Source organism: Fusarium sambucinum, chromosome IV, assembly GCF_050947815.1.
Source record: "Fusarium sambucinum isolate potato_lamoka chromosome IV, whole genome shotgun sequence".
NCBI classification, from domain to species: domain Eukaryota; kingdom Fungi; phylum Ascomycota; class Sordariomycetes; order Hypocreales; family Nectriaceae; genus Fusarium; species Fusarium sambucinum.
Window position 1 is genome coordinate 4610083 of NC_139291.1, and position 25983 is coordinate 4636065.

Below are 25983 nucleotides of genomic sequence, written 5' to 3' on the forward strand. Positions count from 1 at the left end.
CTCATCACCATCGTGTGACCTTTTCAGTTCCCTTGTCACTCTAGGCAGACTTTCCCCTCATTTTGGAAACCCGACAGCCTTGTTATCTACCATCTGCCAAAAACGCCTTGCACATACCTTCCAACAGAAACATGAACGCTAGCCGTTGCGATTCTAGCGTCTTGGTGATACGCAGATAACTCAAACAACCAATCCATCACCCTTGCATCGCATAGCCCCAATGATACTTACAGAAATGCCAAGATGAGCTGAAAAGACGCCCGGTTTTCATTCTCATTCTTGAGAAATCTGTCTGGACTGTACCTTGGAAACAAGAAATCTGCCATCCCATATTTTCTGATCCCTGTCTCGGGTGCGAACAAGAGGCAGGGGAGAGAAACCATTTATCTCAACGACCAAAGTCTCGGAAATCCCATGCAAGTGCTTTTTGATAAGAGTTTACAAGCTATTATCCCCGGCCCTTCTTCTCTCTACCCCACTACCAGGTACGGATTGTTGCTTGCGCAGGTCACCCGCCTGGGTGACCAGTTATGATTTGAATCAGCCACGCATTCGTGTGAATCTGCCTAGCTACCTGTGGAAGCTGGTCGTTCTACTTTGTCGCAGAGTCTGACTCTTCACTTTGAGTTACTTGCTGCCAGCCACGCTGTATGTGTACGTGCCTTACGGATGCAGGACTTGCACATCCGCCTCTTATCTTGTTTTGCTACACCTCATTTAGCCCTTGCATCTTTCACCCTGAGGTCGGTTTGGGGGTGTCATTCATGCCAATCAAACCGGTCAGGTTCAGATTCTGTGTCACCTTTCTTCCTTCACATTTCAAGGAACAACCCCGTTGAGAAGACTTCTTTATGGTGCTGCTGCCCTTAACCTGTCTTCAACTAACTAGAGGTTCCATCGACGACTGCATTTATCCAAGTGATCGTCTTCAGCTTCCTATTACAGACTCGTATTGTTTTAAGTTCTTTTGTGTGTGAATAGTTAAAACAGCGTCCGATGGCAGGTCCTTTACAGGTTGGAGACATCCTCAACCTTGGGCGCCTAGCCTGGGATATTTATCGTTATGGTTGGAAAGAAGATTACAATGCGAGTAAGTGCAGAGCCCGGTGCCTTAGCTTTCTATACATATGTTATGCCTTGCAAGGCTTTCCCTATCCACGCCGAACGGTCAGCGACAAATCACGCAAATGAGACAAGCATATGCGTCTTTTGATCATCCGTGAGTTCATCCCATGTGGTTCTCATTATCTGACTATCTCCTAGCACGTCAATACTCGGAGTTTGGAAGAGATGTCAGAGGCTTGGCCGAAAACCTCGATATTCTTAGCAGAGTGATTACATGGGCAGATGACTCCCTTCAAAGCCAACGGAGACCAGGAGTGCCAGCAAAGTTACGATGGGACCGAACTTCACTCATCGAAATCATCGGAGATTATGAGATCACACTACGAGAATGCCATCAACTTCTTGTATCCAACGATCGGTATGGCAAGGGGAGCAAGCCTCTACGCAACATAGAGTGGAACGTACTTGTCCAACCTTTGGCCGATCAACTACGCCAGAGAATTATGCTGCACAACTCCAAAATTCTTCATGTTTTGAAACCGTTAGAGGTGTAAGTCAAGGTTGTTGATTTATTATCCAGCAAGCTAACCAGGAAAGTGACCTCCTTCTTCGCGTGCGACAAGACATTGAGCTCATGCATCGAGACCTCGCAGAACGGATCACTATCGTGCACCATGACATTCGCCGCCTGATGGGAGTTCTTATCCCTGACCTTGACGATGCACTGGACCAACGGACTCAGCGAAGCGTCATTCTCTTAGAGGTTCCCGTTGACTTGGACGATCAGTTTCGCTTTGCCGCTCTTACTGGCCACCCGAAATACCGTGTTGAGGACGATTTTGAGCTGGGTGAACTGTCGGATGCATTCATACTAAACTTTCACAGGAGCACTATCAATTTCCAATCAGGAATGTTGGTTGAGGATCGTGTCCCAGCTGTTGATCAGTATCTCAACCTCTTAAAGTGCGTGTGGATTTTCAAACGAATGCAGGCGTCGCCCACTCTAAAAGCAACAAACAAAGACACGTCACACTGGCCTTCGTATACTCGACAACTAGAAGATGTAAGATCATGGTTGCAAACAAACACCTGATACTAACTCTGGTAGGATCTTTCTTCGCAATGTTCCCGTTTTGGTACAGAGCTGGTGACGCCCAGAATCATCACTTCGACGCTCAAGAGAGACATGTTTACTATCTGGCCCGAGAAGGATCCTGCCCCTCTTGTCGACGTGGTAACCAGGGATGAGATGATGGAGCAGCTCCTTGAGGTGTAAGTCGTCTGTGCTCCTCCCTTTTCACAGCCTCTAATTTCCTCAGGCCTTTACGAAGCTATAGCGCAGGTGTTGAAAAGAAAGCCCAGTTGCTTCGTAGGCTAGATACCGATGGGCGGCGCTTCAGAGTCATCATGTCAGGCTCAGAACTAGCGGCGACTGGAAGACCAAGACAAGAAGGTAATCAATCTGTGATTTTTACATAATATACAATTTCTAACTCCGATAGCTGAAACCATTGATTTCGACGTCACCTCCATGGTGTTTAACCCCCAATACGCCTTGCCTATCGGTACTCACATGACGCAAGAAATCATCATGCGACAGAATGAGAGAATAGCAAGGCTAGACTTCCTTGATGGAGGTGATATACTAAAGTTTCAGCAAGCAGTGACAGGCTTCAAGCCGTGGGACTCTTACACCCAATACGACTGTCAAGTCATCTTTGTCCTTGATGGAGTCGATAACATTATGGAGAACGCCTCACTCCAACTCTGGATACCTAAACAAACCGCGGGTTCGCTTATCACAAATAGTGACGCCGCTGCCAGTACGACCAACGGCTCAGTAGCTAGCCGACAAAGTTCCATATCGACACTTGCTTCAGCTACCACTCGTGACTCGTCCATTAGAGTGGGTGAAAGCTTTCCTGCATCGAGTCCAATGGTTCAACCCAGCGCGTCACTCGCTCCAGCTGCCATTCGGAGCTCTCCCCCTGGAGTGAGCAGTGCGAACAACAGGGATAGATTCCCAACAAGCCCTTCCGGGCGTCATCCAAGTCTTGTGACAATCCCACAAAGACAACCTGTGGGCTTTGATCCCTATGAGGCTTGGCCAACAAGAAGTTCCCCGGAGCTTATCGGGTCGCCCCTTATGCAAAGACAGAACTTCTTTCCAACACAAGGACCGCCGCGCGAGTCGCCCCCTCGAAAACCTGTCGGGTCATCTGCATCGCCCGCTCGATCCGCGTCTCTTGCTGCAGTTCGGTCCAACAGTACAACCACAACTACGGTTAGGAATGGGCGCTCTTTCAGTATTTTTAGTGGGACATCAAACAACAGCAATTCCTCCAGCAGCGACGTTGGTAGCGTGAGCATTTCAACCGGAACCAACTCCACGGGTCTCCTCCACAAGCGTCCAGTAAAACCAATGCTTGTTCTTTTCACACAAAGTCTTCAAGGCGACAAGTTCTCGTTCGTAACGGTTCAAATCGATGACGAAACGAGTATGAATCCTGAACGCTGTGATTGCCGTAAATCGGGAAGAGATGGTGCATCTTGTGAAATCGCGGCCATCGAGAAGAAGAAGGGGCACTCAACTGTTTCGGCCAGAAGGTATGAACAGTCGAGTTCGGATGGCGAAATGGACTGGAATCTAGCCCGGTTGGCACTCAACAATCCAGCTTCGACAAGCAGCAGTGCCAATTGGCCAAATCTCAAACGACTCAGCATCAAGTTCCCTAATCCTCGAGCCAGAGCCTACTTTTGTGGCACGCCCAATATCTGTCACTGCAAGGTCAAAACGGAAGCTGATGCACGTGAATGTATACGAAATGGACATCGTGGGCTATGGGGCGAGGTGCAACAGAGCTACAGGAAGCAGATGAACAACTTCCACAAGCAGCGTTATGAGGGTAGATCACAAGTTGTGTATGGAGTGACGAATTAACTCAGCACAGGTGGTTGTTGATCAATAAAGTTCAAATTTAACATGAACGAGGGTAGGCTAATGTCATATAATGAATGAACAATCTAGACGGGCGTGGAGTTTTAGGGACATTGTTTTTGTCAACCTCTTGGGTATCTCAAGCAGGTATCATTTCGGTACGGGAGTTATTTAATAGTGGAAACACTGTTACAAATAGAACTCGTTTGATCCAATTTTGAACAAATACATGTGTTTCATGGTATCCGTCTTTTCCTAATCATTTACATAAATACAAGAACCGTGCTAATTTTGATGCCGGGCATATGTGCTTTTCATTCCCACCATCAACCCTCCTTTTTCGGATCAATGATGTGGTCTCGACTTGATCCCGCGATGGCCTTGTTCTGCTCTGACTCCTCGTGCATCGTAATGTTGGTCGTCGATCGTGCAGCATCAATATCATCTCCCAGCTCTTCAGGGAGTGTGAGGTTCAATACCATGCAAACTATGGCGGCAATCGCAAATCCCGTCTCCATAATAAGGACAATGGCGTCCAAGAAGCCCTGCAAGGAGCGATTGTCTCCCTTGTATGTGAAGACGTTGTCAAAGTAATTTGGAAGAAGTGTAGCACCGTATCCCAAAGCAAAGCCAGCAGTAAGAATGAAGCGGTTGCGTCGAGTAAATGGCACACCACGGACGATGATTGACATTCCAGAGACAGCAACGGCGCTGAAGAGGAAGGTAGTCATACCGCCAAGAACAGCTGACGGGATGGCGATAAGAGCTGCAGCAAACTTTGCGAAGATGCCCATAATAACCAAAAACATTGCGCAAGCAAGACCAGCTTTACGGTTAGCACAGCGGGTAAGAACAATGACACCATTGTTCTGAGCAAAGACGGACATGGGGGTCATTGTCATCAGGGCACCAATGCAACCTGCAAGACCATCAGACAAGATACCACCCTGGATACGAGACTCATAAGTCTTTCCAGTGACCTCGAGTTTCGAAACATCGCATGTAGCCGTGACATCGCCGATGGCTTCAGTAGCACAGACAAGGTAAACCGCAATAAGAGGAAGGACTAGAGGTCCATAAACTGAAAGTGGGAAGGTGTGCACCCATGCGAACGATACAACAGGAGCTACGTCGATACCGGATCGGTCAAAATAGCCGGTGGCCGCAGCGAGCGTCGATCCCACCAGTAGTCCAATAACGACTGACGTGGATTTCATAATAGGTGAACCAAACCGTTCACACAGGATGATGGTAACAAATACTGAGAATCCCAAACCCAAGAATTCTGCAGATCCCCAGGGCAGAGGATGGGGTGCGTTGATATCAGGGCATAGGGCAAACAATCCATCAGTAGCTGTCATACAGCCTCCGCTGCCTCCCATCCAGTTGGAGAAACCCGACTTAATGAGCTTGATGCCAATAAGCATAACTGTAGGTCCGGTAACGATGGGTGGTAGTACTCGTAATAGGAACTTGGCAGGGATGAAAGAAACGAGAATATTGACAAGAGCACATACGGCCGAGGTACCCAGGATGGCTCCATATCCCTTAGGGCAGGGCAAAGGGTTTCCGTCAGAGTCGGAAGGACAAAATCCATTCGCGTACATCTGGGCGAGACTGCCAGTTGCTACAGGGATTACGCTAAAAGAGACACCCACGACTGACAGTACTCCAGTACCGAGATAATATCTGTAGGATAATTGTCAGCACGGTATTCGGTAAAGCTATCTAAATTGCCAGACTTACTGTGTGCCAAAAAGTCTGAACCGGGTAATCTGGACAGCGGAAAAGATGCCTGAGACAATGAGGGCAGTCGAGACAAGGTATTGTTGTTGTTCAGGCAATAGGTTGGCACTGCCACTGATGATAATGGGTGGTGTAATGACACCTGCTAACATGGCCAATGCATGTTGGAACCCCAAGAGTAAACCAAGAAGAACTGGCATCTTGTCGTTGAGTCCAAAGAAAGGGCTTGGGTTAACGCTCTTCTTCATGAAAGGCAGGTTTGGTCGAAAGAGGAAGCCATAGTCGTAATCGCCGATCAGACCGTGTCTAGTTGTGAACGCTTTAACGAGGCCATTGTAGCGCTGAGCAATTGTCTTGGACGGTGCATGCTCAAGCGCAATGGATTGTGGTCCTTGATCCTCATCCATTGTTGAAGTGGTGAATTGAAGTTGTGTGAAGAAATCCGAAATGGGCCAACGTTGGAGCGTTTTGACTTGTTAAAGGTTGTCTGGGGTGTCGATCATTAACAAGCGAAGCTAATGAGGTATCTTGATGTCGATCAACTTCAAGTCAGATGGCCTTGTGTCAAGTATCAGACAAAGATAAACGGGGAGTTCGAGTGGTCAATTGATGATTATAAATTCCAATTAAATCCGCTTCTGAGCACAAAACTCGACTGTCAACCAGACGAGGCCGTTGTCGGTTGTGATTAGAGGTATTTTTCGTGTTAAGTTATTCAAAGATGTGTAATTGATAACTCGTGGATCCCAGAGATAGCTTAGATAGCTTATCAGCACTTCCTGATCCCCGGATGCTTGCTGAATGGTTGGAGCGGAACAAAGTGGGCAGTTGCGGGCCCAAGCTCAAAGATTAAAGAAACCCAGGTGAGGCGAGACGGATATCAACCGACGGGATCGGTTAACAAAACATGTGATGGTAATCTGAGAGTCCATCTCCAGGGTTTTGAGGGGTGCACCATTGCTTCCTTTTAATGGTTGAGGAAGTCCCATGATGGACAGGCTAGAAGCTGTTATCAACACAGGAAAATGTCATTGGACATTGTACCAAGCGTGGGGGAGGGACGAAGGCATGCAGCCTGTCACGAAATAGTTAGACTATCGAGCTGGGGTCGGATCGAGGGGATGAGATAGCGCATCGGCGCTTCGTCTGGGGTTGTGGTATCGCCCGTCGCCGCGGATTCGGGTGAGGTTGTAGTATTGTAATTGTCTGAGGAGCTTATTGTCCCCCCATGGTACAATTGACTAGGTATCGTCTCCAAGCAGTGTCTTAAATAACACATTCCAGACCATTAGCCCACGAGCTCAATGCAGCCAGTTGGAGAAATGAACCGCTTTCTAAAGAGCACAAGGCTGGCTTGGTCTTGACGTGACGGGAAAGTTGCTGTCGTCCATTTCGATTATGTCCGTCTCCGGTACACGCTATGCAGGCATGCGAACGCCACACTGGTTGAGGGAGCACACCTTTTCCTTGTGCCCAGCTTTTGGCCGTCGGCCAGCTCAGAGCTTATCAGATATGATAAATGCGAGGGGTTTCCGGCTGTCGGCAGCGTCCGGCAGTGATATAATCCTTTATTAGGGTGCTTGGGAACGGGATCGGGCGACTGCGCAGTCGCAGCAGCTTCTGACGATGAAATTAAGCGGCAGAGAGAGGTGCTCGAGATCGCACGGTGTCGTCCGTAAAGGTTGTTGTTATCGGAGCTGCAAGATAGATGAACCCGGCAGAAAGAAAAACAAAGTCATCAATTGTAGTAAGAACAATCAAACGTTTTGAACGAGTAAAGCACGGTACGATGTGAAGATGATGAGGAAGGAAAAGAGTTAAAGATACCTATTATACGGCTAGCAAGGGGAAGAACCGCGAGAGGCAGGAGCTAAGGACGGGAGGGCACTGGGAACTGCCGCAGTCTGCCTGCCAATCCACGTCTACAAAGGTGTTACAAAACGTAACTACATTCCTACTGGATACTATTTTGAAGAGTTGGCATAATTAAGACGCAATCGTAGTATGCCGTTAACTTGAATTGAACTATCGCTAGGTACCTAGTTACAAACAAGGGTGACCCATGGCAATCAGCATACCCTATACACCGATATCGTCAGTACACCAACAGGTTCCAAAAAGGAGTCTAGTTAAAGAACATCAAAATATGTACAAAACCACATGTCACCCACTGTCCAGCAGGCAATTACAAATAAATCATAATCTTAAGCTTGGTGACAGAATTAACTACTGATATATGTCTGGCATACACGAATATCTTGCTCCCATATCTTAGTACAAGTTGTAGCAGGCCAAAGCCAGTCCAAGACAGTAAAAGCACCTGAATTCATTTGTGTCTTTGGTACACAAAAGGCGTCAAGTTTCAACTATGCTACTCGGGAAGCAATGTGTCCAAGACTGATTCATGATGGTTCCGCAATGGTGGAGATGCATCGGCATCACGGACCACAATCTCTGGGGTAAAGTCACCTTTTTAGTATATTCCCCAGTTGTCTGTGCTTGGCAGACCCAGGGTGAAGTAGGATCTGTTGCTTTAATTACTTATTGAACCGAAACAAAGTAGCCATATAGCCGAAGATCAAATATGTTCAAGCATGCATGCCTCCTGATTACTAACATTAGATGTCGGAAGAATACTCGTTAGACTTTCAGTAGTCAGGGACTTTATGGTGTTTTGCAAGGGGAGTAAGGCTGTTTATGGCTATCAGAATGAACAGAGCTTAGCTCTTGATCCTCGCAGCTCAATTAACCTAACCTGGCTGGTGGCGTGGGGAAAGTGACCAATAGTGAAATCGTAAGCATTCAATAATTGAATATCTCATTCGAGATCAACTTTCATAATGGTGAATTCTTATTAGGAAGGGATGCGGTTTTTGAACTTGTCTACTTGGTCTTGTCTATGAATCTCCTCGCCACAGACATAGAAGGATGATCAAACTTGGGTCTCTCATTGGCGGACCTGCTCCGAGCTAGATGAGATCATCTCCCGATCGTGCTCCACATTCGGGAGTCATGCTCCGCGTCGGGCGCGGAAAAACCACCTCTAATTTCTAAGGATTGAGGGTGAATTCCCTTTTGAAGTACTGTCATTTTTTCAGGGTCCAGCGACAAAGCAAAGAAACACACAAAGTCCATATAGTCAACAGTTGCCACTGCTACTGCCACTGCCACTGCCACTCCGACACCCATTATTTTCTGGTCATTGGACCCTTTTTTTGTACTGTTACTACTGTATTAGGAGAAAGGAAAGCAAACCAAACCAAATTTCCCTGTGTCTGTGCCCTCTACAGTACCAGGCAAGCGAGCGGACAAAGTGACCAAGCGTGGTGGCGAAAAAATCACAGCAAAGGGTCGCTTCCTATAGGTGCTGCTACCGTGTCTGTGTCGTTGTTTGGTGCAACGGAAAAGGGATTTTCACTCAATCTTGTCTCCAGGTAGCCCAGCCAGGTCACGCCAATCTTGCTTGCCCATAATTAATGGATGTGCCCTAGCTTACCTCGCCGTGCTATGTTTCTGACTTGTGAATCTTTGATCTTTCATCAAATCTTCTTGCCCATTTTTCTCTTCTCTTCATCAAACGTCTTCAACTGTTTTCTGTCATTTTGGACACTTGATTGATGTTGCACACGCTGGACTTTGCTCTTCCTCCCTCGACTATCCGGACTGGACTGCCGGCGTCGGCCCTTCATGCGACGCTCCACCAGCGCCATACATCGTCTCTCGCCGCAAAAAGTCACAGACCCAGATCTTATCGCCATACGTGCGAAGCTATTTGATGCTTTTACTGTCAAGGCGTCCGCTCTTGTGACGCCGCCAGCTACCAACTTGTCTCCTCCGTGTTCCCACGCCGGTCCGTATCCGGGTCCGAATCAGGGTCCGGGTCCGTCCGGCACTACCCACCGCTCTCGCTCTCGCTCACGATCATCTCGACATCGACGAACACACCGTCATTCTAAACCGCGAATAGTTGTTGGTCCCGGTACCATCCATCGACTGCCATCTGAGCTGGCTCGATTGCATTTGTCATCGCCCCTCATAATCTCAAGTCCCTCACGATCAAATCTCGCTCGCAAAATCCAGGCCATCGTTCCGAACCTCGATAGTCGACTTTTAAGCTCAGGGGTCACTTCCGTATCCTCCCGTATCTCCAGCAGAGACTGCGTCGTTAGTATTGGAGGTGGCTCTGCTGTTACTCTGGCTCGAGCCGTTAGCCTACGAAAAGGGATTCCTCATATTTGCATCCCCGCGACCTACAGCGGAAGTGAACTACACGCCGGTGCCAGGCCCGGTGATTCTGTAACCGAAGAGGAAGCCAGGGAACTTGCAAGCGAAGTCAAGACACTTCCTGCCGTTATTATTTACGACGACAACCTCACCATGAGCTCTCCCACCAGATTCTCGGCACCCAGCGATGAGAAAGTCATGGAGGACTTTGCTCGAGCCGATGAATCGCCCAAGTCTGAAGATGCGTGCTGGAGTTATCTCCATATTCCTGGCGTTTAAACCCACCAGGAGCTTGTCATATACGACAATTTCATACTCACCATTCTCTTCACTAAACCGTCATAATCTTCGAGGAGTCTTTAACCTCCTTTTCTATTTCCAGATCCCATTTCCCGCATAACGATTTCAGGGATCATGATGATTTATGCGATATTCACACGGACGCACGCCGCCGATTACCCCAACGACCCCACCAGCGTTGAGGGACCACAGGGAACGAACGACACTCAGCCCTCCTCCCTACAGAGCTCTGTATCACTTCTCTACAAAGGCAACAGGACGTGGGGCGCTTCTCTGCAAGACGCCGACCAACGGCTGAATCTTCTAGGATTCTCTGTTGTAGAGTAATCCCGGGGAGGATGCTGATTCAAGTCCTTTCTCTAGTCACCAGTTCAGCTGTAAACCTTGTCACCATGTCATGGCTGGCGAGGTATTTACTTCCTCGCTGGGATAGAAAAAGTGCACTTGCATTCCGAAGCCACTGGGCTTCGAGAAGACTCATCATAAGGGGCTACTGGGCCTCGAGTCAAAACATGAGGCCACTGGGCCTCAATGAGGTATCGTTCTCGGTCGTGTAGCATCGCCCAGGACGATACCCTCTACCGACTCAAACACGAATGGGTTCTTGTTGGTTATTTCACTATGTGATCGTGCTTCGTTTCGGAAGACTACCAACTGCACATGAGTCGTTGGATGTCCACCTCCTAGGGTGGGCTTCTTCAAAAAAATTCAGATAGCCAGATTTATAAACGTGAAAGGTTGTCAACATTGAACCCGCTCCTTTAGGACACACTTGTAGTTTTCATCCAAAATATGCACACTTGACCTTTGGCTGGACCACATTAGGAGACAGGCCTCAAGGTATGTATCAGAAAAGTTGGCCGCTCGAAGTACAGGAAACGAAATAAGTTTGGTAGTTGACTTGGGCTATTTGAACTATACTCTAAGGATATTTATTCTTATATCGCATAGCTTGGTTATCCTCTTTGCTACTTACTATCTAGATAGAAAGTTGGGTTCAGTCCAAGCCTTCAAGCCCTATGACACCGTGGTGTCCCCATTGCCCAAGCTTGGACTTCTGGGTCTCCTTGCGTCGCTTAGCCCGTTGCTTCATCTCTGCGATTTGGTCTACCTCGCTGTCTTCGTCGCTGTCGCTCTCTGCAGGTCGTTTACCATTGCCTCCCTCTTCTTCTTCTTCTTCTTCGTCGTCGACGTCGTCGTCATCATCATCATCATCGTCGCTACCATCGCCTTGAAGAGCAGAAAGCTCTTCCCAAAGCTTGACAGTCTTTCCACCGGCACTGATAAGTCGGTTCATAGAATCGAAGCCTAGTGATACGACGCTCTCCATATGATCGTGACGAAGGTTGGCCGCAAAGTCAACCTCCCTACGGACGACATCGACAACACGTAGGTTTCCGTCACCAAGACCGCAAATGACTTTCTTTCCAAGTCCCATCTCTTCTGGGATCAAGACCGTGGCATCAATGCTCTCACCACCCCTCTTATCGCCATCGACAATGATTCGTTCCTGCTGATCATCCCAGGCTCCCTTGTCCCACAAAGTCAACACTCCAGAACCTGAGCCGCACGCGAAGACACCATTTTCGCGGTGTCCCTTGGGGCCCATGCCAGCGATGTAGCACGAAGACAACAACTCGTCCTCCTGGTCATCGCTACGGACCATCACTCCTCTCCTGAAATCAGTTACAGCCAGGGTAGTACCACCAGTGCTGATAAACTGTTTAGGAAATCCACTAGTGCTCATCTGCGTCGGCGGCAGAGGTGTAACCGAAGAGATATAATCGGAATGAGGACGGTGTGATGAGACAGGCTTCTTGTCTGGGGTACCGTCTCGAATGTCAAAGATGTGAAGGGCGCCAGAGTCAGTCGCTAGAAGAAGGCACTGGGGATTCAGGACGTGGAGTAAAGTTGGCGCATCATCCATATCTCTTTGTTTCGGGACGGCAAACTTGGAAACGACCTGTCCAGTCATGGGCTCGAAGTGCTTAACCAGGTAATCGGTTCCGGCAGAGTAGACAGCTATAGCGCGTCAGTAAACATCTGCAGCAGATATTAATCAAGGTCGATAAATCCTACCTGAGCCGTCCATAGCGTAGACCAAAGATCTACAGCTCCCCTTGTGACGTCGAGTGCGCCAAACCGAATCTATCATGCCTTTTCCATCGCTCAATACGCTGGTGTCTCCATCAGCGCTTTCGTCTGAGGAAGAGCCAGACGGCAACCGGAAAGTTTCGACATGGCCGCTTGAGAGGCCAACCGTGAGAAGGGGTTCGGAAGGGTGTAGAGCGGTCGTGAAAACATCCGCCGAAAGAGGTAAAGTACAAGTATTCTCGAACATGACGAAGGCTTATTGTATGCGTTGATTGATGCGAAGTACAGACGATGTCTAACGGGTAAGTAGCAGAAAAGTTAGCCTCTCTCAGCTTAGGATACAAAAACAGATAGACAAAGAGTCTATTGCAGACAGCATAAATTGACTTACGGATTTTGTCGCTTTTCTTTCTAGCACCTGACTTTTTTATGTATGCCTTGAAGCTGGGTATCGTATGTATTCGAACGGTTTGTTTGACGGAATAGATATAATTCAACAATTGGAAATCAAGTCAACCAGACAGGTTGATTGAAAAGGCCTTGGAAAGCAATAGCAACTTGTACGTGTCAGGTAAAGAAAATACAAGTGCTTAGATTCCTGTTTTTTCCCAAGCACTGCCAGAGTAACATTGAAGAAAAAAAGAAGTCGCGACGAAATATCATCCGTGCGCGCGTTATCGATAACACCGTAATGCACTGTGTAATGTCCATGGAGATTTTATGCAAAACATCGTGCTGGAAGGTATCCGCAGTGGTCTCGACCCAAGGTGCCTTAATTTCTAATCAGATAGGTAGTTCCTATCATCACAAAACTCTTGCTCAATCAGAATTGACCTAGCCGTAGAATGTTTTACAAACATTCTACATATTCCTTTTTTTCTTTTTCTTTTTTCTTCTTCTTTCTGATTTTAATTTTTTGCCTTTTCTCAGCCATACAAATCCGCTGTCTGACCCAGTAAAAATGCCCATGCAGTAAGAATGGAGTTTTTAGTTAAATTCCATCGATCGATCTCCCGTCCTTTACGTGGTAGATCCCCTTGCTACCTACTAAGGTACGGAAAGCTCCACTGCACTGTAGCATGCTTTTTAAGGGCCACACAACCGGGCTCCCACAGGCTGGGCAGGGCGGGGTGGCAACAGGTAGCTCCGGAACATATCCATACGGGTGGGAGCCTGTGGACTCACTCGATCTACTAATAATTCGTCCTTAAGTAGCCCAGCCTGGCTCCCTGGCCCAGACCAGTCCTTCCGATCCAAGGTTGGTCTGGTCTAGTTGAGGAATTCTGCCAGGCCACTATTTTCAACGGCCTTCTTCTGAACACAACCAAACTAAACGTTGACAAAACCTTCCATCGGCTTGTATGTGCCTTTCGTGCATGTGCACGTACAAGCATCATGACGGCTAGCAAGGTGTCCGAGTCGACTCGAGAGCGAGAGACATTCAAGTACGTGCGCATCGCTGGCTTTGTCGGGCACTCTCGTCACCATTCACCCATTGTGGCCTGTAACGTCTGACCAGATTTCAGATACGACTCGGTCCTTGTTGCTAACTCGGTGCGCAATGATGTTACAAACCTCATTCCTCCGTCTTCATTACGACCATGCTCAGATCCTGCCATGACAGCTTTGGCACAAGTCGCCTTATTGAGGCTCGGTGCCACTCGTGCCATGATATCCTTGTTCGATTGCGAGAACCAGCATGTCATCGCAGAGGCTACTCCAGCAATGCCCATATCAGCTCACAGCACCCTCCCAGTTACTGGCCCCGATAGTCTTTGGCTTTGTGGAACCTCGATACCTCGGGGTTACGGTGTTTGTGACATTGTATTGACCCCCCCGGAGGTTGACGACATGTCGCAAACCACACTGTCTCCAGCCTATCCCATCAGAGTTGTAAGCGACCTTGCCACAAGTGAAGAATTCCGACATACATGGTATTATCAAACACGGCCTGAGCACCGCTTCTATGCAGGCGTTCCCATTACAACACCTAGGGGGATCAATATTGGTGTATTCTGCATTTTAGACAACAAACCACGAGACTCATTCGATGAAGCATCCATTCAGATTATGCGAGATATCTCAGCATCTATCCTGGGCCAAATGGAACTAACGCGATCTGGAGATGGGCGACAGCCCGGGGAGCGTATGGTACGTGGCCTGGGAAGTTACGTCGAAGGAAAGGCCACCATGTCTGGTTGGCAGTCGAGTTTCACTTATGCGTTCGACACTGATGCTGGCACCGAAGAAGGGGCACTTAATCAGACCCAGCAAAATTTACAGAATCGACGCGAGCATGCATCATCTGTTGGAAGCTCAGAACCAATGGCAACACCAGACACGTTTATTCTTGAAAGTCCAATGGAAAAGAGGTCCTCAAGCCCCCATCGCCCTAGTCTTACAGAAAAGCAAACCTACTCAGACGCTTCAGGAGACGAATCGCGACACAGCCAGCTAAAACATATATTCTCCAGAGCTGCCAATGTCATCAGAGAGTCGATAGAGGTTGAAGGGGTTCTGTTTTTGGATGCAAGTGTAGGCACTTTCGCCGGCAGGGTTCGGTCAGGTTCGGTCAGGCGTGGGTCCCACACTCACGAACGCTCTGCGTCTTCGTCATCCTCTTCATCTGCAAGTCGAGGCCATGTCTCTGTCTTATCGCCCAGGGGTTCCGGCGAACCCCCAACAAAAGGAACCCCGTGTCCGATTCTAGGCTTTTCGACTTCCATGTCATCAAGTATCAACGGCGAAGCACCAGCAGGGCGCAGTCAACTAGTCCCTGAAAGACAACTCCAGAGGCTACTCCGCCGATATCCGAAGGGTAAGATCTTTAATTTTGACGGTCAAGGGGTGATGGCCTCAAGTGACCCAACCAGCGAGGACTCCGCAATGGCCGCTTTCCAAGACTACAAAGCTCGAGATCTGCAAGAAGACCCAACTGGAGGGAACAAAAAAACACGAAGCGCAAGAGATCCATTTTCGCGAAGAAATGAAGGCATGGCTATTCGTGATCTTTTTCCAGGGGCACGCAGCGTCGCCTTTGTACCTCTCTGGGACTCGAACCGTCAGCGATGGTTTTCAGGATGCTTTGTTTACACCATGACACCAACTCGCATCTTCACAGTTCAAGGAGAGCTGAGCTATCTCACGGCGTTCAACACGGTCATCATGGCTGATGTTATAATGATGGAGAGCACGTTTGTATCGATCGCTACCACCTCTTTGCTCAGCTCGCTATCTCACGAGCTACGTTCTCCACTGCACGGAATTGTGCTGTGTGCGGAGCTTTTGCGTGATACTTCGCTGGATGTCTTCCAAGGCGATGTGCTACGCTCACTTGACGTTTGTGGGCGGACTCTGTTGGACACGATTAATCACTTGCTTGATTGGACGAGGATCAACAACTTCGCCAGGATGCCTAACGAGCAACCGCTTAGTCTCGGCATGGCTCCAAGGCGTGGAACGCAATCTAACAAGACGAGTTCGCCAACGGATGGTATGATGAGAATATCCTCGAATCTTGACGTTGATATGCTGGTGGAAGAAGTCGTGGAATGTATCCACGCAGGCCACACCTATCAGCAACAATCTGTCTCACTGCTGGGCGATCGTAGCTCCGAGGAAGAGCTCAGCCGTGGTCCCTATACCCGCCTCGACGGCATGGACTTGGCAGAAAGCAGCGAGAGAGAAAACCAAAGGCCTAGCAATGGAGTCGACCTTAGCAAGGTTCTTGTGATCTTGGACATTGATCCGACTGAAGACTGGGCCTTTCACGTCGAATCCGGTGCTTTACGGCGAATAATACTGAACCTTTGTGGCAACGCTCTCAAGTACACCACACATGGTTTCGTGAAAGTCAAGGCATACCAAGACCCCCCAGGTCAGGGCAGACCGAGAGACAGAGTTGTCCACATCGAAATTATGGATACGGGGAGTGGCATTGGACAAGATTACCTCAATCACCGCATATTCTCTCCATTTTCTCAAGAAAACGTCCACTCTTCAGGTGCCGGGCTTGGGCTCAGTCTTGTGCGAAAATTTGTGAGAGCGCTTGGCGGCTCCATACACGTTCAAAGTAAAGTAGGCACAGGAACCCGTGTCGCCGTGAAGCTTCCGCTACAAATTGCTAGCCCTGAATCAACCGAGTCAGCTACTGAGCGCGACGAATTCAAATCCCAGATTGTCGAACTGTCCCGTCTACGCGTCTCTATTAATGGCTTTCCGTCGCCTCGCGGGGGTCCAGAGAGTCAACGATGGGGCTTTGGAGAGTTTGACGAGTATAGATTATTGGAGAAGCTTTGTCAAAGCTGGTTACAGATGGATGTTGTCGGCCCCCTAGGAAACGAAAGTTTTTACCCCGACCTGATTTTATGCGACGAGTCTCACCTGGAGTTGATGGCGAATCAGCCCCGAGGCGAACTTTCGTCTCCGGTAGTCGTGGTGTGTCGCAGCGCCGCAATTGCTCGCCAGCTCGACCATTTCCACAGATCGCGTCGCAGGTTGAATTGGGGGCTGTTCAGTTTCATATCTCGCCCGTAAGTTTATATATTACCATGACTCTCTACTTATTACTAACATGGCGGTTGCTATAGTGTAGGGCCAAGGAAACTGGCAAAAGCCTTTGTGCTTTGCTTCAGGCGCTGGACTAGGCTGCAATCGACAGCCGCTGACCGTGCCAGTGTTTCGACAGCACTTGATGAGCCACCAACCGTACCAGCAGAACTAGGCTCGTCTAAAGATGGACTTGATAACAAGAACGCTGGGTACTTTGACCTAGCTCCCAAGTTTTCACCACAGAAGAAACGGGCACGAACGGATGACGACGAGTCCCAAACCCCGCTACCATCAACGCCAGCCATACGACCGGCTCTTACACCACCAGAATCCCGATTCCTCCTAGTGGAAGACAACGCGATTAATATGAAAATTCTTCAGACATATATGAAGAAGTTAGGCGTAGTGTATGACTGTGCATCCAACGGGCAGCAAGCTGTGGAGTCATACAAAGCCAAGGAGGGGACGTATCAATGTGTCCTAATGGATATTTCGATGCCAGTAATGGACGGTTTCGAGGCAACACGACTAATTCGATTGTTTGAGAAGGAGAGAAGTCTACCGCACAGACAGATAGTGGCCATATCTGGTCTCGCCTCGAAAGATGCGCAGGAGGACGCATATGCTAACGGAATGGACTTGTTTCTTGCCAAGCCAGTGCAGTTGAAGGAACTCGGTCAAATTCTTAAGAGCCGGGAGCTTATTTGATTCGAAAACTTGGATAATGAACATGAGGCGAACACGATACCACGAGACATTGTTACTTGTTTAGACAATTGGGAGGCCTAGCGTTTGATGCAGTTTTAGCTGCCATAGAGTGTAGATTACCTATGAATAGGGGCGTCTTTCGGTATATGTTACTAGACAGGATGGATACAAAGACGGCGCAATGGCTTGGTAAGTCGTCCAAGAGATGACATCAAATATACGTTAATTCGCGAGTAATTGAATTCAACAGGATTAGTAGTACCTTGATACCTTTCTGGATGTTCTTTTTTCTAGGTTACCTAGGTACCTCTATAGGTTAGTACCTAGTAGGTAGGTAGTTGTTAGAAAGCAGCAGCGGGCCGTTGCAGTTATTGTGCCTGCCTACCAATTGACCCGCATATGCAGATGTAGATGAATGCAGGTGCACTCAGACGTAACTTAATCACTCCATCCAACAACTGTCAACGTCAACTCTTCAACATCATTCAAGTAACAAGGCATAACTCAAAATGCATTTCTTGAAGAATCCTATCGCTTGGCTTCTTGCTCTTTTAGCAATGGCAACTGCGGTGTCCAGCGCGGAGCCATTTCGCTGTATCATGTACCTTACCGGGTATGTCGATGCTTTGTATCAAGACTGAAGACAACCACTGACCACAACATGGTACTCTAGGCAACACGATGTCCTTCCAACCAAACAAAAATTTGAAGATGCTTCTCACCTCGTCATTGCTTTTATACGTTCCGATTTCTTCAATGTGGATAAGCAGCCTGATGTGTACCCAATGTTTACCTCAGTCTCAGATGTCCGCGCCCGCGTTCCCCAGCATGTCAAGGTAATGATAGCTATTGGAGGATGGGGTGATACCCAAGGCTTTGAAGAAGCTGCCGGGACCGAGTTCTCAAGGAAGCGTTGGGCACGCCAAGTCGCTGCTATGGTAGCAGCGACAGAGGCTGATGGCATCGACGTTGACTGGGAATACCCAGGGTGAGCAAGCCTGATAATGCTACTGAAGATGTGCTGAATGAGAACAGCGGAAATCGTGACGATTACAAAGAGATCCCTAATTCTGAGCGCAAATGGGAGATCGAGGCTTTTGTTTCCCTCCTACAAGAGCTTCGTGCTGCCCTTGGCCCCGAGAAAATCCTGTCTGCTGCTGTCCCGGGCAAGGAGCCCGATTTGATCGCGTTTACGTCCGAAACAGTCCCTAGAATCATGAAAGAGGTCGACTTTCTCAACATCATGTCTTACGAGATGATGAACCGCCGAGACAATGCCACAATGCACCACAGCGGTGTTGAAAACTCTCAGGAAGCCGTTCAAAGATATATCGACCGCGGCGCGTCGCCTAGCCGCGTCAATTTAGGCCTCGGGTATTATGTCAAATGGTATATAACCGAGAGGTGCGAACCGGCGAAGCCTGTCGGCTGCCCGACTCCCATCCTCGAGGATCCGGAAACCGGGGCTGACTTGGGCAAAACCGGTGGCTTCAGCTGGCACGACGAGGTTCCTAAGGATTTAGCCCAATCGTTCAGTCGAGCGCGATCTGATGGCAAGTACGATGTCGATGGAAGTTACTATTATTGGGACGAGCAGGAGCTTCGATGGTGGTCGTTTGACACGAAGATGAGCATTCAGACCAAGTTCGAGCGTATCGTGCCGCAACTCAAACTTGGAGGCGTGTTTGCTTGGGGCATCGGAGAAGATGCGCCTGGTTTTGAGCACTTTCTGGCGACAGCCGAGGAAGTTCGCAAGATTCGGGAAGGTGATGGAGTCAAGGACGAGCTTTGATTCTAACAACAAAGCAACCATTATGGCGCATTGGGTTATCCATGCAAACACATGCATGAAATGCAGTCTTTCAATTGAACCATTGATTTCAGCACCGTCACCAAGTTCTTAAGTTCGTTAAGGAATCCCTCATGCATGGGCATGTACAAGGGTTCGATTAAGCTTGGCTCGGCAAATCATAAGCTCTGGACTAAACACGCTTTGAACTAGCTGAACCCTCGAGTGCAACGCTACCAAGCCATATCCTTAGCTTACACCTCCAACGACACCCACATCTCCTCCACACGTGCTTGTCAAGACGGTTGTATTGCATGGATTGTCCATTCACCGACGCCTAAACCCCCGTGCTTATGCAGAGGTTAGTCTGCAAGTGCAGTGATCGACGATGTGATTTCTCAATTTGGGGCTCGTAGTCCGATGAATAACACCAACGAGTTGGCAAACGACTGCATGTTGGAGCTGCACCTACTAGAATGAGCTTGTTCCTGGGGATCCCAGACGTCATGCTAGTAGCTCGCCCAGATAGGCTTATCGAGTCGGGGATCGTTGTGAGGCCCGTCCATCCATAAAGCCCGCTGAACCCCCAGGTGTTGTGAAGTCTCTCGTCCTTGATCCAGCCTTTTGGAGTCAATTGCGGTCGTTATTCCTTGATTCTTGCCAAGTCTTGTTGGTGTCTTTTCCCCCTTGCACCTGCTTCCCTCGTGTCAATTGATCAACCTGTCCCGCCCACTATGCGTTTCTCGACTCCTCTCATTGCTGGTCTTGCGGTTGTGAACCCTGCCGTGGCCGCACCCAAGCCCAGCTATGGCGACAAGGAACTGTTCAAGACTGTGAAGCCCATCAAACAGATTGAGCTCGGCCCCCGGCCTTACTACCTCGTCAATGACATGGACGAAGGTTCTTTGAAGAAGAAGCTCCAGTCGTGCTCCGAAAAGCCCCAGAAGTCTTCAGAGTGGTCAATTGCTCACCGTGGTGGTGCTACTCTTCAGATCCCCGAGCATTCTCTCGAGTCCAACCTGGCTGGAGCTCGTATGGGTGCCGGAATCCTAGAGTGCGATGTTGCTTTCACCAAGGACCGCGAGTTGGTTTGCCGACACTCTCAGTGCGATCTTCACTACACGACCAACATCGTCACGATCCCCGAGCTCAACAAGAAGTGCACTCAGTCCTTCAAGCCTGCCAAGGATGGTAAGCCTGCGTCTGCAAAGTGCTGCACCAGCGACATTACCTTGAAAGAGTACAAGACTCTGTGCGCCAAGATGGAGGGCTTCAATGCCACTGCCACCAACGCCGCCGACTTCCTCAAGGGCACACCCGACTGGCGAACTGACCTGTACTCTACATGTGGCACTGTCCTGAGCCACAAGGAGCACATTCAGCTTGTCAAGCGACTCGGCTTGAAGCATACTCCCGAGCTCAAGACACCCGAGGTCAAGATGCCCTTTGATGGTGATTATACGCAAAAGAAGTACGCGCAGCAGCTCATCGACGAGCACAGGGAGGCAGGAGTCAAGCCAAGCGACGTCTACCTCCAGAGCTTCTTGTACGATGACCTCCTGTACTGGCTCGAGGCCGAGCCTGAATTTGCTCGTCAGGCTATGTACCTCGACGAGACGGGCGACACACCCGAGACTTTCAAGACGGCTGTGGCCAACCTTACTCGCTACGCCGAGGATGGAGTGCGCTACATCGCCCCTCCTCTGCCTTATCTCGTCCAGCCTGGAAAGGGTGGCAAGATTGTGCCCAGCGCGTATGCAAAGAAGGCCAAGGAGCTGGGGCTCAAGATCATCACCTGGAGCCTGGAGCGATCCCCTCCTCTCAAGAACGCTGCTACCAACGGTGACTACTATTACTCGACCATTGCCAAGATCGTGAACAACGACGGTGACGTTTTCAAGTTGCTGGACGTATTCCGTGAGATTGGGGTTGTTGGAGTTTTCTCGGATTGGAGTGCGACAGTTACGTACTACGCCAACTGCTTCGGTCTCAAGCTGTAGGATTGAAGTAAAAGAATTAAGTTTAGGATTTATGAAAAAGCGTTGAGTTTGGGTTGGCCTCTGTGACGGTTTGATGTTACGACGTTGGAAATACGCCATTCAACGGTTTGGTAAAGAAACGGCCATGCGCCAACGTTTATATGTTCTGGAAGAGTACAAGGGGTCAATTGATGTATATTCTTACCAAAATTAGTTGAGTGAAGAACGTGGAACATAAAAGCATTTCAACGCAACAATTCGTAATCAGAATCAACTCTGGGTTCCCTTACCAAAACCTCACCTGTACCTTTCTTTGCACAATGCTTGTGAGATCAATAATCGTATTTACAATCTTTCAATACGCCATGACCTCTCCTTTTGAGGTCTTCTCCATCACTTTTAAGTAATATTACCCTATACCGTTGAATGGCTTTTTGGCTGCCTTCGCTTTGTGGATGACTTGTCATTGTGTGCAGGTATCGAACTCGTCATCTACTCCATCAACCTATGCATGCAGATCCGGATGTACTGGTATAGCTTCCCCATGAAACTTGTTTGTGAAATTGGTAGATGTTTCGCGGAGTCGTAGAGCATCAAAGAGTTTCGGAGAAGATTAAGGCTAGCTAGAACTCGCAGCGGAGCCGAGATGACGAGAAGCTCCTTTCCGAAAATAGTATGCATTAAGTACAAACAAGTCTTATAACTACTTGACTCCCCTCAGAGAGAAAGCAAGGGGGGAATTAAGGATAAACAACGAAGAAAGGAAGAAGCACGCTCCGTGTTGATATTAAAACATGTTATCCCTACAGCACAGGATGAACAACTCCCGTCCGCGCTTCTCGCTAAATTGAAATGATCTACCAATCGCATCAAATATTCATAACTCGATACTCCATAACTTGATTCGAAGTTCAGCTGAGCCAATGGCAAGGCAAGATAGATTTGCATTGCATTACGGGAGACTCTAGTTGAAACAACGACAGTTGGAAACTACAAAGAACTGAGCTTTAGGTGTCCCCGCCACAACTTCAGCCCTGCACTATTGATTAGCCTGCCGCGTTGTTGTAGGGCAGTTGTCGAACAATGAGCAACTTACTCATCGTCTGATGTTACTGTCAATACCATCAGTCTGTTATGAGACCACTCAACTGTGACTATTTCGAATACTTCTACTATCATTATACAGTGCCATAACAACTAGACATTTGCTATGTTCTATTATAGGGGTAACTAGCATCTTCTCCTATCAACCAGACTCCGGCAGGCACATCAAAAATAGTTTGTGACTTAGTTTGTTTCTCAAGTCTACTTCCGGACAGACCATCCGAACCGTGAATCCTTCTTATGTGGATCTATCTAATTGTTTCCTTTGATCCGGCCTAGGCGCCTGGTTATCCTGTTTTAAACGCATAGTTTAGTTACCGGCATTCAGTACCGCAAGCTTTCTGCAGCAGGATGCCAGATCGCCAGGTGGCCCGAGTCTACAAATCTCCGGGTGGTTTGGTGGAGCGAATGTAAGGTAAACGGTTTGACCGAACGAAAGCCGTTGTTTCGAAAGGAACTGGTCGGAGCGTTAAATGGGTTGTGTCGGTTTGACCTTCATGTTTAAAGAAGCCTAAATGTCGCATCTTGTGTCTTCACTTTCCACCCTTTCTTCGTCATTGACTGACTTGACTTGTATCTCTCTTTCTTTTTCTATTCTTCTATTCTGCTATTATTCTTTCTTGAGCGTATTGTTTGCGCCTGGTCGATACTTTTTGATACACCATTTCGCTGTTTATTTTTTATATAACCTGATCTGAGATCGAGGCACAGAGTACATTCCTTTTATCTTAGCGATTCGTCTACTTTCTCGACACTTATTCACCAACCAAAACGGGCCATATGACATATACTTACGTGTAAAATTTCTTCATTCTTTTCAAGAACACGCCACCAAAGATTTGTGATTTCTTCGACCTAACAAAATACCCCTGACTGCCTCGCTGGCCATCGAAGCCGTCATGCCAGTTGTCAATGGCGTCCCGGTCGCTATACCGCCCCCAAAGGGCTATGTGGTCAACTTTGATCACCCCCAGAGACGGCACGAGATAGAAGCATACGTGGCTTCGAGTGTGGGCATGGGCGTTGCTTTCTTTTTCGTTCTCCAATATCTATACGTAAAAATATGGATATTACGCAAGTTGGAGTTGGAGACTGGTAAGAACTTCATCTATTCTCACGGGTTGTATCGTATGCTGAGACAAAACAGCATGTCTTTTGATAGGGTGGTTTTTCTCCATCGGCGTGCAAGTTATCTCACTTCGTAAGTTATCACCAAGAGTTTAAGCTCGCAACTTATACTGACCATGGGTAGAGGGATTTTTCCTTGGAATAACAGGTGTACATACATGGGAGATTCCTCTCGCCAAGTTCAACACTGGAAACCTAGTAAGGGACACTCATTGAACATTCTTTGACTTTGCTGACACAGATGCTCAAGCTCTCCTTCATCATCCCGATCCTGTATGCGGTATGCACCGCCTTCTCCAAGATGACGTTGGCGCTGTTTTATCGGAAACTTTCACCTCAGCGATGGTGGCGGTGGAGCGTATACGGCGTTATCTTTCTTGTTGCAGGCTATAACCTTGCCATCATGCTCGTTATCCTTTTCGGCTGCGTTCCGTTTGAGAAAAGCTGGGACCACATGATGCTTGAGGGGAAATGTGTGAACAGACCGGCGGTATATATCTGTACCGCAGGTCTTGGAATCTTGTCAGACCTTATCCTCCTGATAATGCCCTTGCCAGTGGTTCTGCGCTCGCAGATACCTCGGCGACAAAAGGCTGGCCTCGTTGTACTGTTTGCCATCGGTTCCGCGTAAGTAAAGCTAGGACAACCATGATAGAATATGTGCTGACAATTTCGCATAGAACACTGGTGACTTCAGTAATACGGCTAGTACTCCTAGTTCCAATCTTTGGCGCTGTCGACGTCAGTTGGATTATTTCCGGCGCGATAGTCTGGGTGTAAGTGTACTCCGGTTCTTGGAAAAGCAGTTGCTAACTCTAGAAACAGTTTCATCGAAGCGAACCTTCTGATTATCTGTGCATCACTGACGACTCTCCGATGCTTTTTTTATCGCGTCGCACCAAGATGTATTGGCGAACGAGGACCATCTGACGATATTGAAAGCAGTAAAGGGACGAGAAAACACCCCTTCCGGACGATAGAAACTGTTGGTACGAAATCAAGAAGAGGAAAACTCGATAGCCCAACTGTAGATTCCGGATTTGACCTCAAAACCATTGCTAGGGCGCAACCAGTGAGGACCGAAGTCACGGTACATACACCGGACGAGGAGAGAGATGAAACAATCAGACAATTGCGGAGGCAAGAGTCAATTAAGAAGTTTGGCAGTTCCGCAGTGGAGGCTCAAACATGGGATGCATGCAAGGGCGGCAGTGATGATGAGGAGCTGGCGATTGTGCAGACGACGACTGTGACAGTGGTATACGGACCCCGAGAAAGCTACATGCCCCCTAAGAAAGTCGAGGACATGGCTTGATTGGAGGACATATTTAGAATAGACGGCAACTTTGCCGATTAATGATAATGAATACTTTTTTTTGTTGTTATTCGTGTTAGACCTCAAACCCCAAACATGGTTGATGGATGAGGATGATGCTGGGCCAATGATTTGCGGATGAACTTGGCGATTCGAAACGGAGCTGCCAAGGCCGAAACATGCCTGGGCGTCTCTCTGGGGCCTCCAAGTCTAGCCAAGTCCAGTTAATGGGCCAAGAGTGGTTTGCGTAATGGTTTTCTGAGACTGTTTGTCGAGACATGATGAACTTGGTAGGCATAGACAATGAATGCGTGAATGAATAAGATTGTCTTAGGATCCGGGTTTCAGTTGCCGAACCAAGGCCTGGTTAGTATAGTTAGTTCTGGGCATAGCATCAGCCAAGAATAATGTAGTAGCGTAGATCAGAGGAATACTGGTGGTGATCACTGATCGGTAGTGATTCGGATGGGGCCGAGAAAACGACGAGATTGCTAGTCAAGGCTGGACTAGACTAGACTAGACTGGACTACTAATAGAATGTTGTAGAGTTGTCGCGTCACGTCATGAAGATATGTTTATTTTTCTTATGAGCTGTTGTCCTGTGATGATGATGAATGCTTGTAGGTACTGTACCTGCTTGTAAGTGTTTGCCCAGAGTATGAAGGAATGCTTGATGTTCGTATTCGGGAGATACAAGTGGCTGTGTTGGATACGTTGAGCCACAAAATGACATCACTCAGCACTCATCACCCAAACATCAGACGTTTTAGGGCCTCGACCACGTCATTCGTGCAACGCCCTCTAAACGCCTTGGAGCACTGAAAGCAGGAAATCGTCAGCCACTCAAGGACGTCGTCAGCGCAGATCTCGAGACACTGATCCGCCATGATTGGCTTTGACCACTGGGTTATTCCTCGCTTGGGGAAAGCTTCGCGCTTGGCTTGGGTCTTGGAGGTCTTGACTGCCGAATAACTGACGTAGTCCCCATTAACTGGCCTCGATTATTCTCCGTAGTACCTGTTACTGGAGGGTAGAGCGGTTC

The 25983-nt window shown here is 48.4% G+C and overlaps 8 protein-coding genes across 8 annotated transcripts; 6 read left to right on the top strand and 2 right to left on the bottom strand.

The window, feature by feature from the left end:
• Positions 1 to 996: 996 nt before the first annotated feature.
• Positions 997 to 4006, top strand: FSST1_001556 (uncharacterized protein; the record flags this gene model as incomplete). The annotated part of the gene is made up of 6 exons (XM_083227461.1): positions 997 to 1090; positions 1264 to 1615; positions 1663 to 2128; positions 2174 to 2337; positions 2385 to 2518; positions 2568 to 4006. The coding sequence occupies 6 exons, from the start codon at positions 997 to 999 to the stop codon at positions 4004 to 4006; spliced, it is 2649 nt and encodes an 882-aa protein (XP_083091738.1).
• Positions 4007 to 4329: 323 nt separating this feature from the next.
• Positions 4330 to 6156, bottom strand: FSST1_001557 (permease family-domain-containing protein; the record flags this gene model as incomplete). Its single annotated transcript, XM_083227462.1, has 2 exons — positions 4330 to 5692; positions 5750 to 6156. 2 exons carry the CDS (start codon positions 6154 to 6156, stop codon positions 4330 to 4332), a joined length of 1770 nt encoding a protein of 589 aa, XP_083091739.1.
• A 3280-nt stretch (positions 6157 to 9436) lies between these two features.
• Positions 9437 to 10252, top strand: FSST1_001558 (uncharacterized protein; the record flags this gene model as incomplete). The annotated part of the gene is made up of 1 exon (XM_083227463.1): positions 9437 to 10252. The coding sequence occupies one exon, from the start codon at positions 9437 to 9439 to the stop codon at positions 10250 to 10252; it is 816 nt and encodes a 271-aa protein (XP_083091740.1).
• A 1018-nt stretch (positions 10253 to 11270) lies between these two features.
• On the bottom strand, positions 11271 to 12614 carry FSST1_001559 (WD40-repeat-containing domain protein; the record flags this gene model as incomplete). The annotated part of the gene is made up of 2 exons (XM_083227464.1): positions 11271 to 12295; positions 12353 to 12614. The coding sequence occupies 2 exons, from the start codon at positions 12612 to 12614 to the stop codon at positions 11271 to 11273; spliced, it is 1287 nt and encodes a 428-aa protein (XP_083091741.1).
• Positions 12615 to 13762: 1148 nt separating this feature from the next.
• On the top strand, positions 13763 to 17626 carry FSST1_001560 (hybrid sensor histidine kinase/response regulator; the record flags this gene model as incomplete). Its single annotated transcript, XM_083227465.1, has 3 exons — positions 13763 to 13812; positions 13894 to 16899; positions 16957 to 17626. 3 exons carry the CDS (start codon positions 13763 to 13765, stop codon positions 17624 to 17626), a joined length of 3726 nt encoding a protein of 1241 aa, XP_083091742.1.
• A 509-nt stretch (positions 17627 to 18135) lies between these two features.
• Positions 18136 to 19418, top strand: FSST1_001561 (glycoside hydrolase superfamily; the record flags this gene model as incomplete). The annotated part of the gene is made up of 3 exons (XM_083227466.1): positions 18136 to 18239; positions 18300 to 18614; positions 18662 to 19418. 3 exons carry the CDS (start codon positions 18136 to 18138, stop codon positions 19416 to 19418), a joined length of 1176 nt encoding a protein of 391 aa, XP_083091743.1.
• A 731-nt stretch (positions 19419 to 20149) lies between these two features.
• On the top strand, positions 20150 to 21415 carry FSST1_001562 (PLC-like phosphodiesterase; the record flags this gene model as incomplete). Its single annotated transcript, XM_083227467.1, has 1 exon — positions 20150 to 21415. The coding sequence occupies one exon, from the start codon at positions 20150 to 20152 to the stop codon at positions 21413 to 21415; it is 1266 nt and encodes a 421-aa protein (XP_083091744.1).
• Positions 21416 to 23397: 1982 nt separating this feature from the next.
• Positions 23398 to 24941, top strand: FSST1_001563 (uncharacterized protein; the record flags this gene model as incomplete). Its single annotated transcript, XM_083227468.1, has 6 exons — positions 23398 to 23593; positions 23646 to 23699; positions 23751 to 23824; positions 23868 to 24253; positions 24307 to 24402; positions 24452 to 24941. The coding sequence occupies 6 exons, from the start codon at positions 23398 to 23400 to the stop codon at positions 24939 to 24941; spliced, it is 1296 nt and encodes a 431-aa protein (XP_083091745.1).
• Positions 24942 to 25983: the final 1042 nt, after the last annotated feature.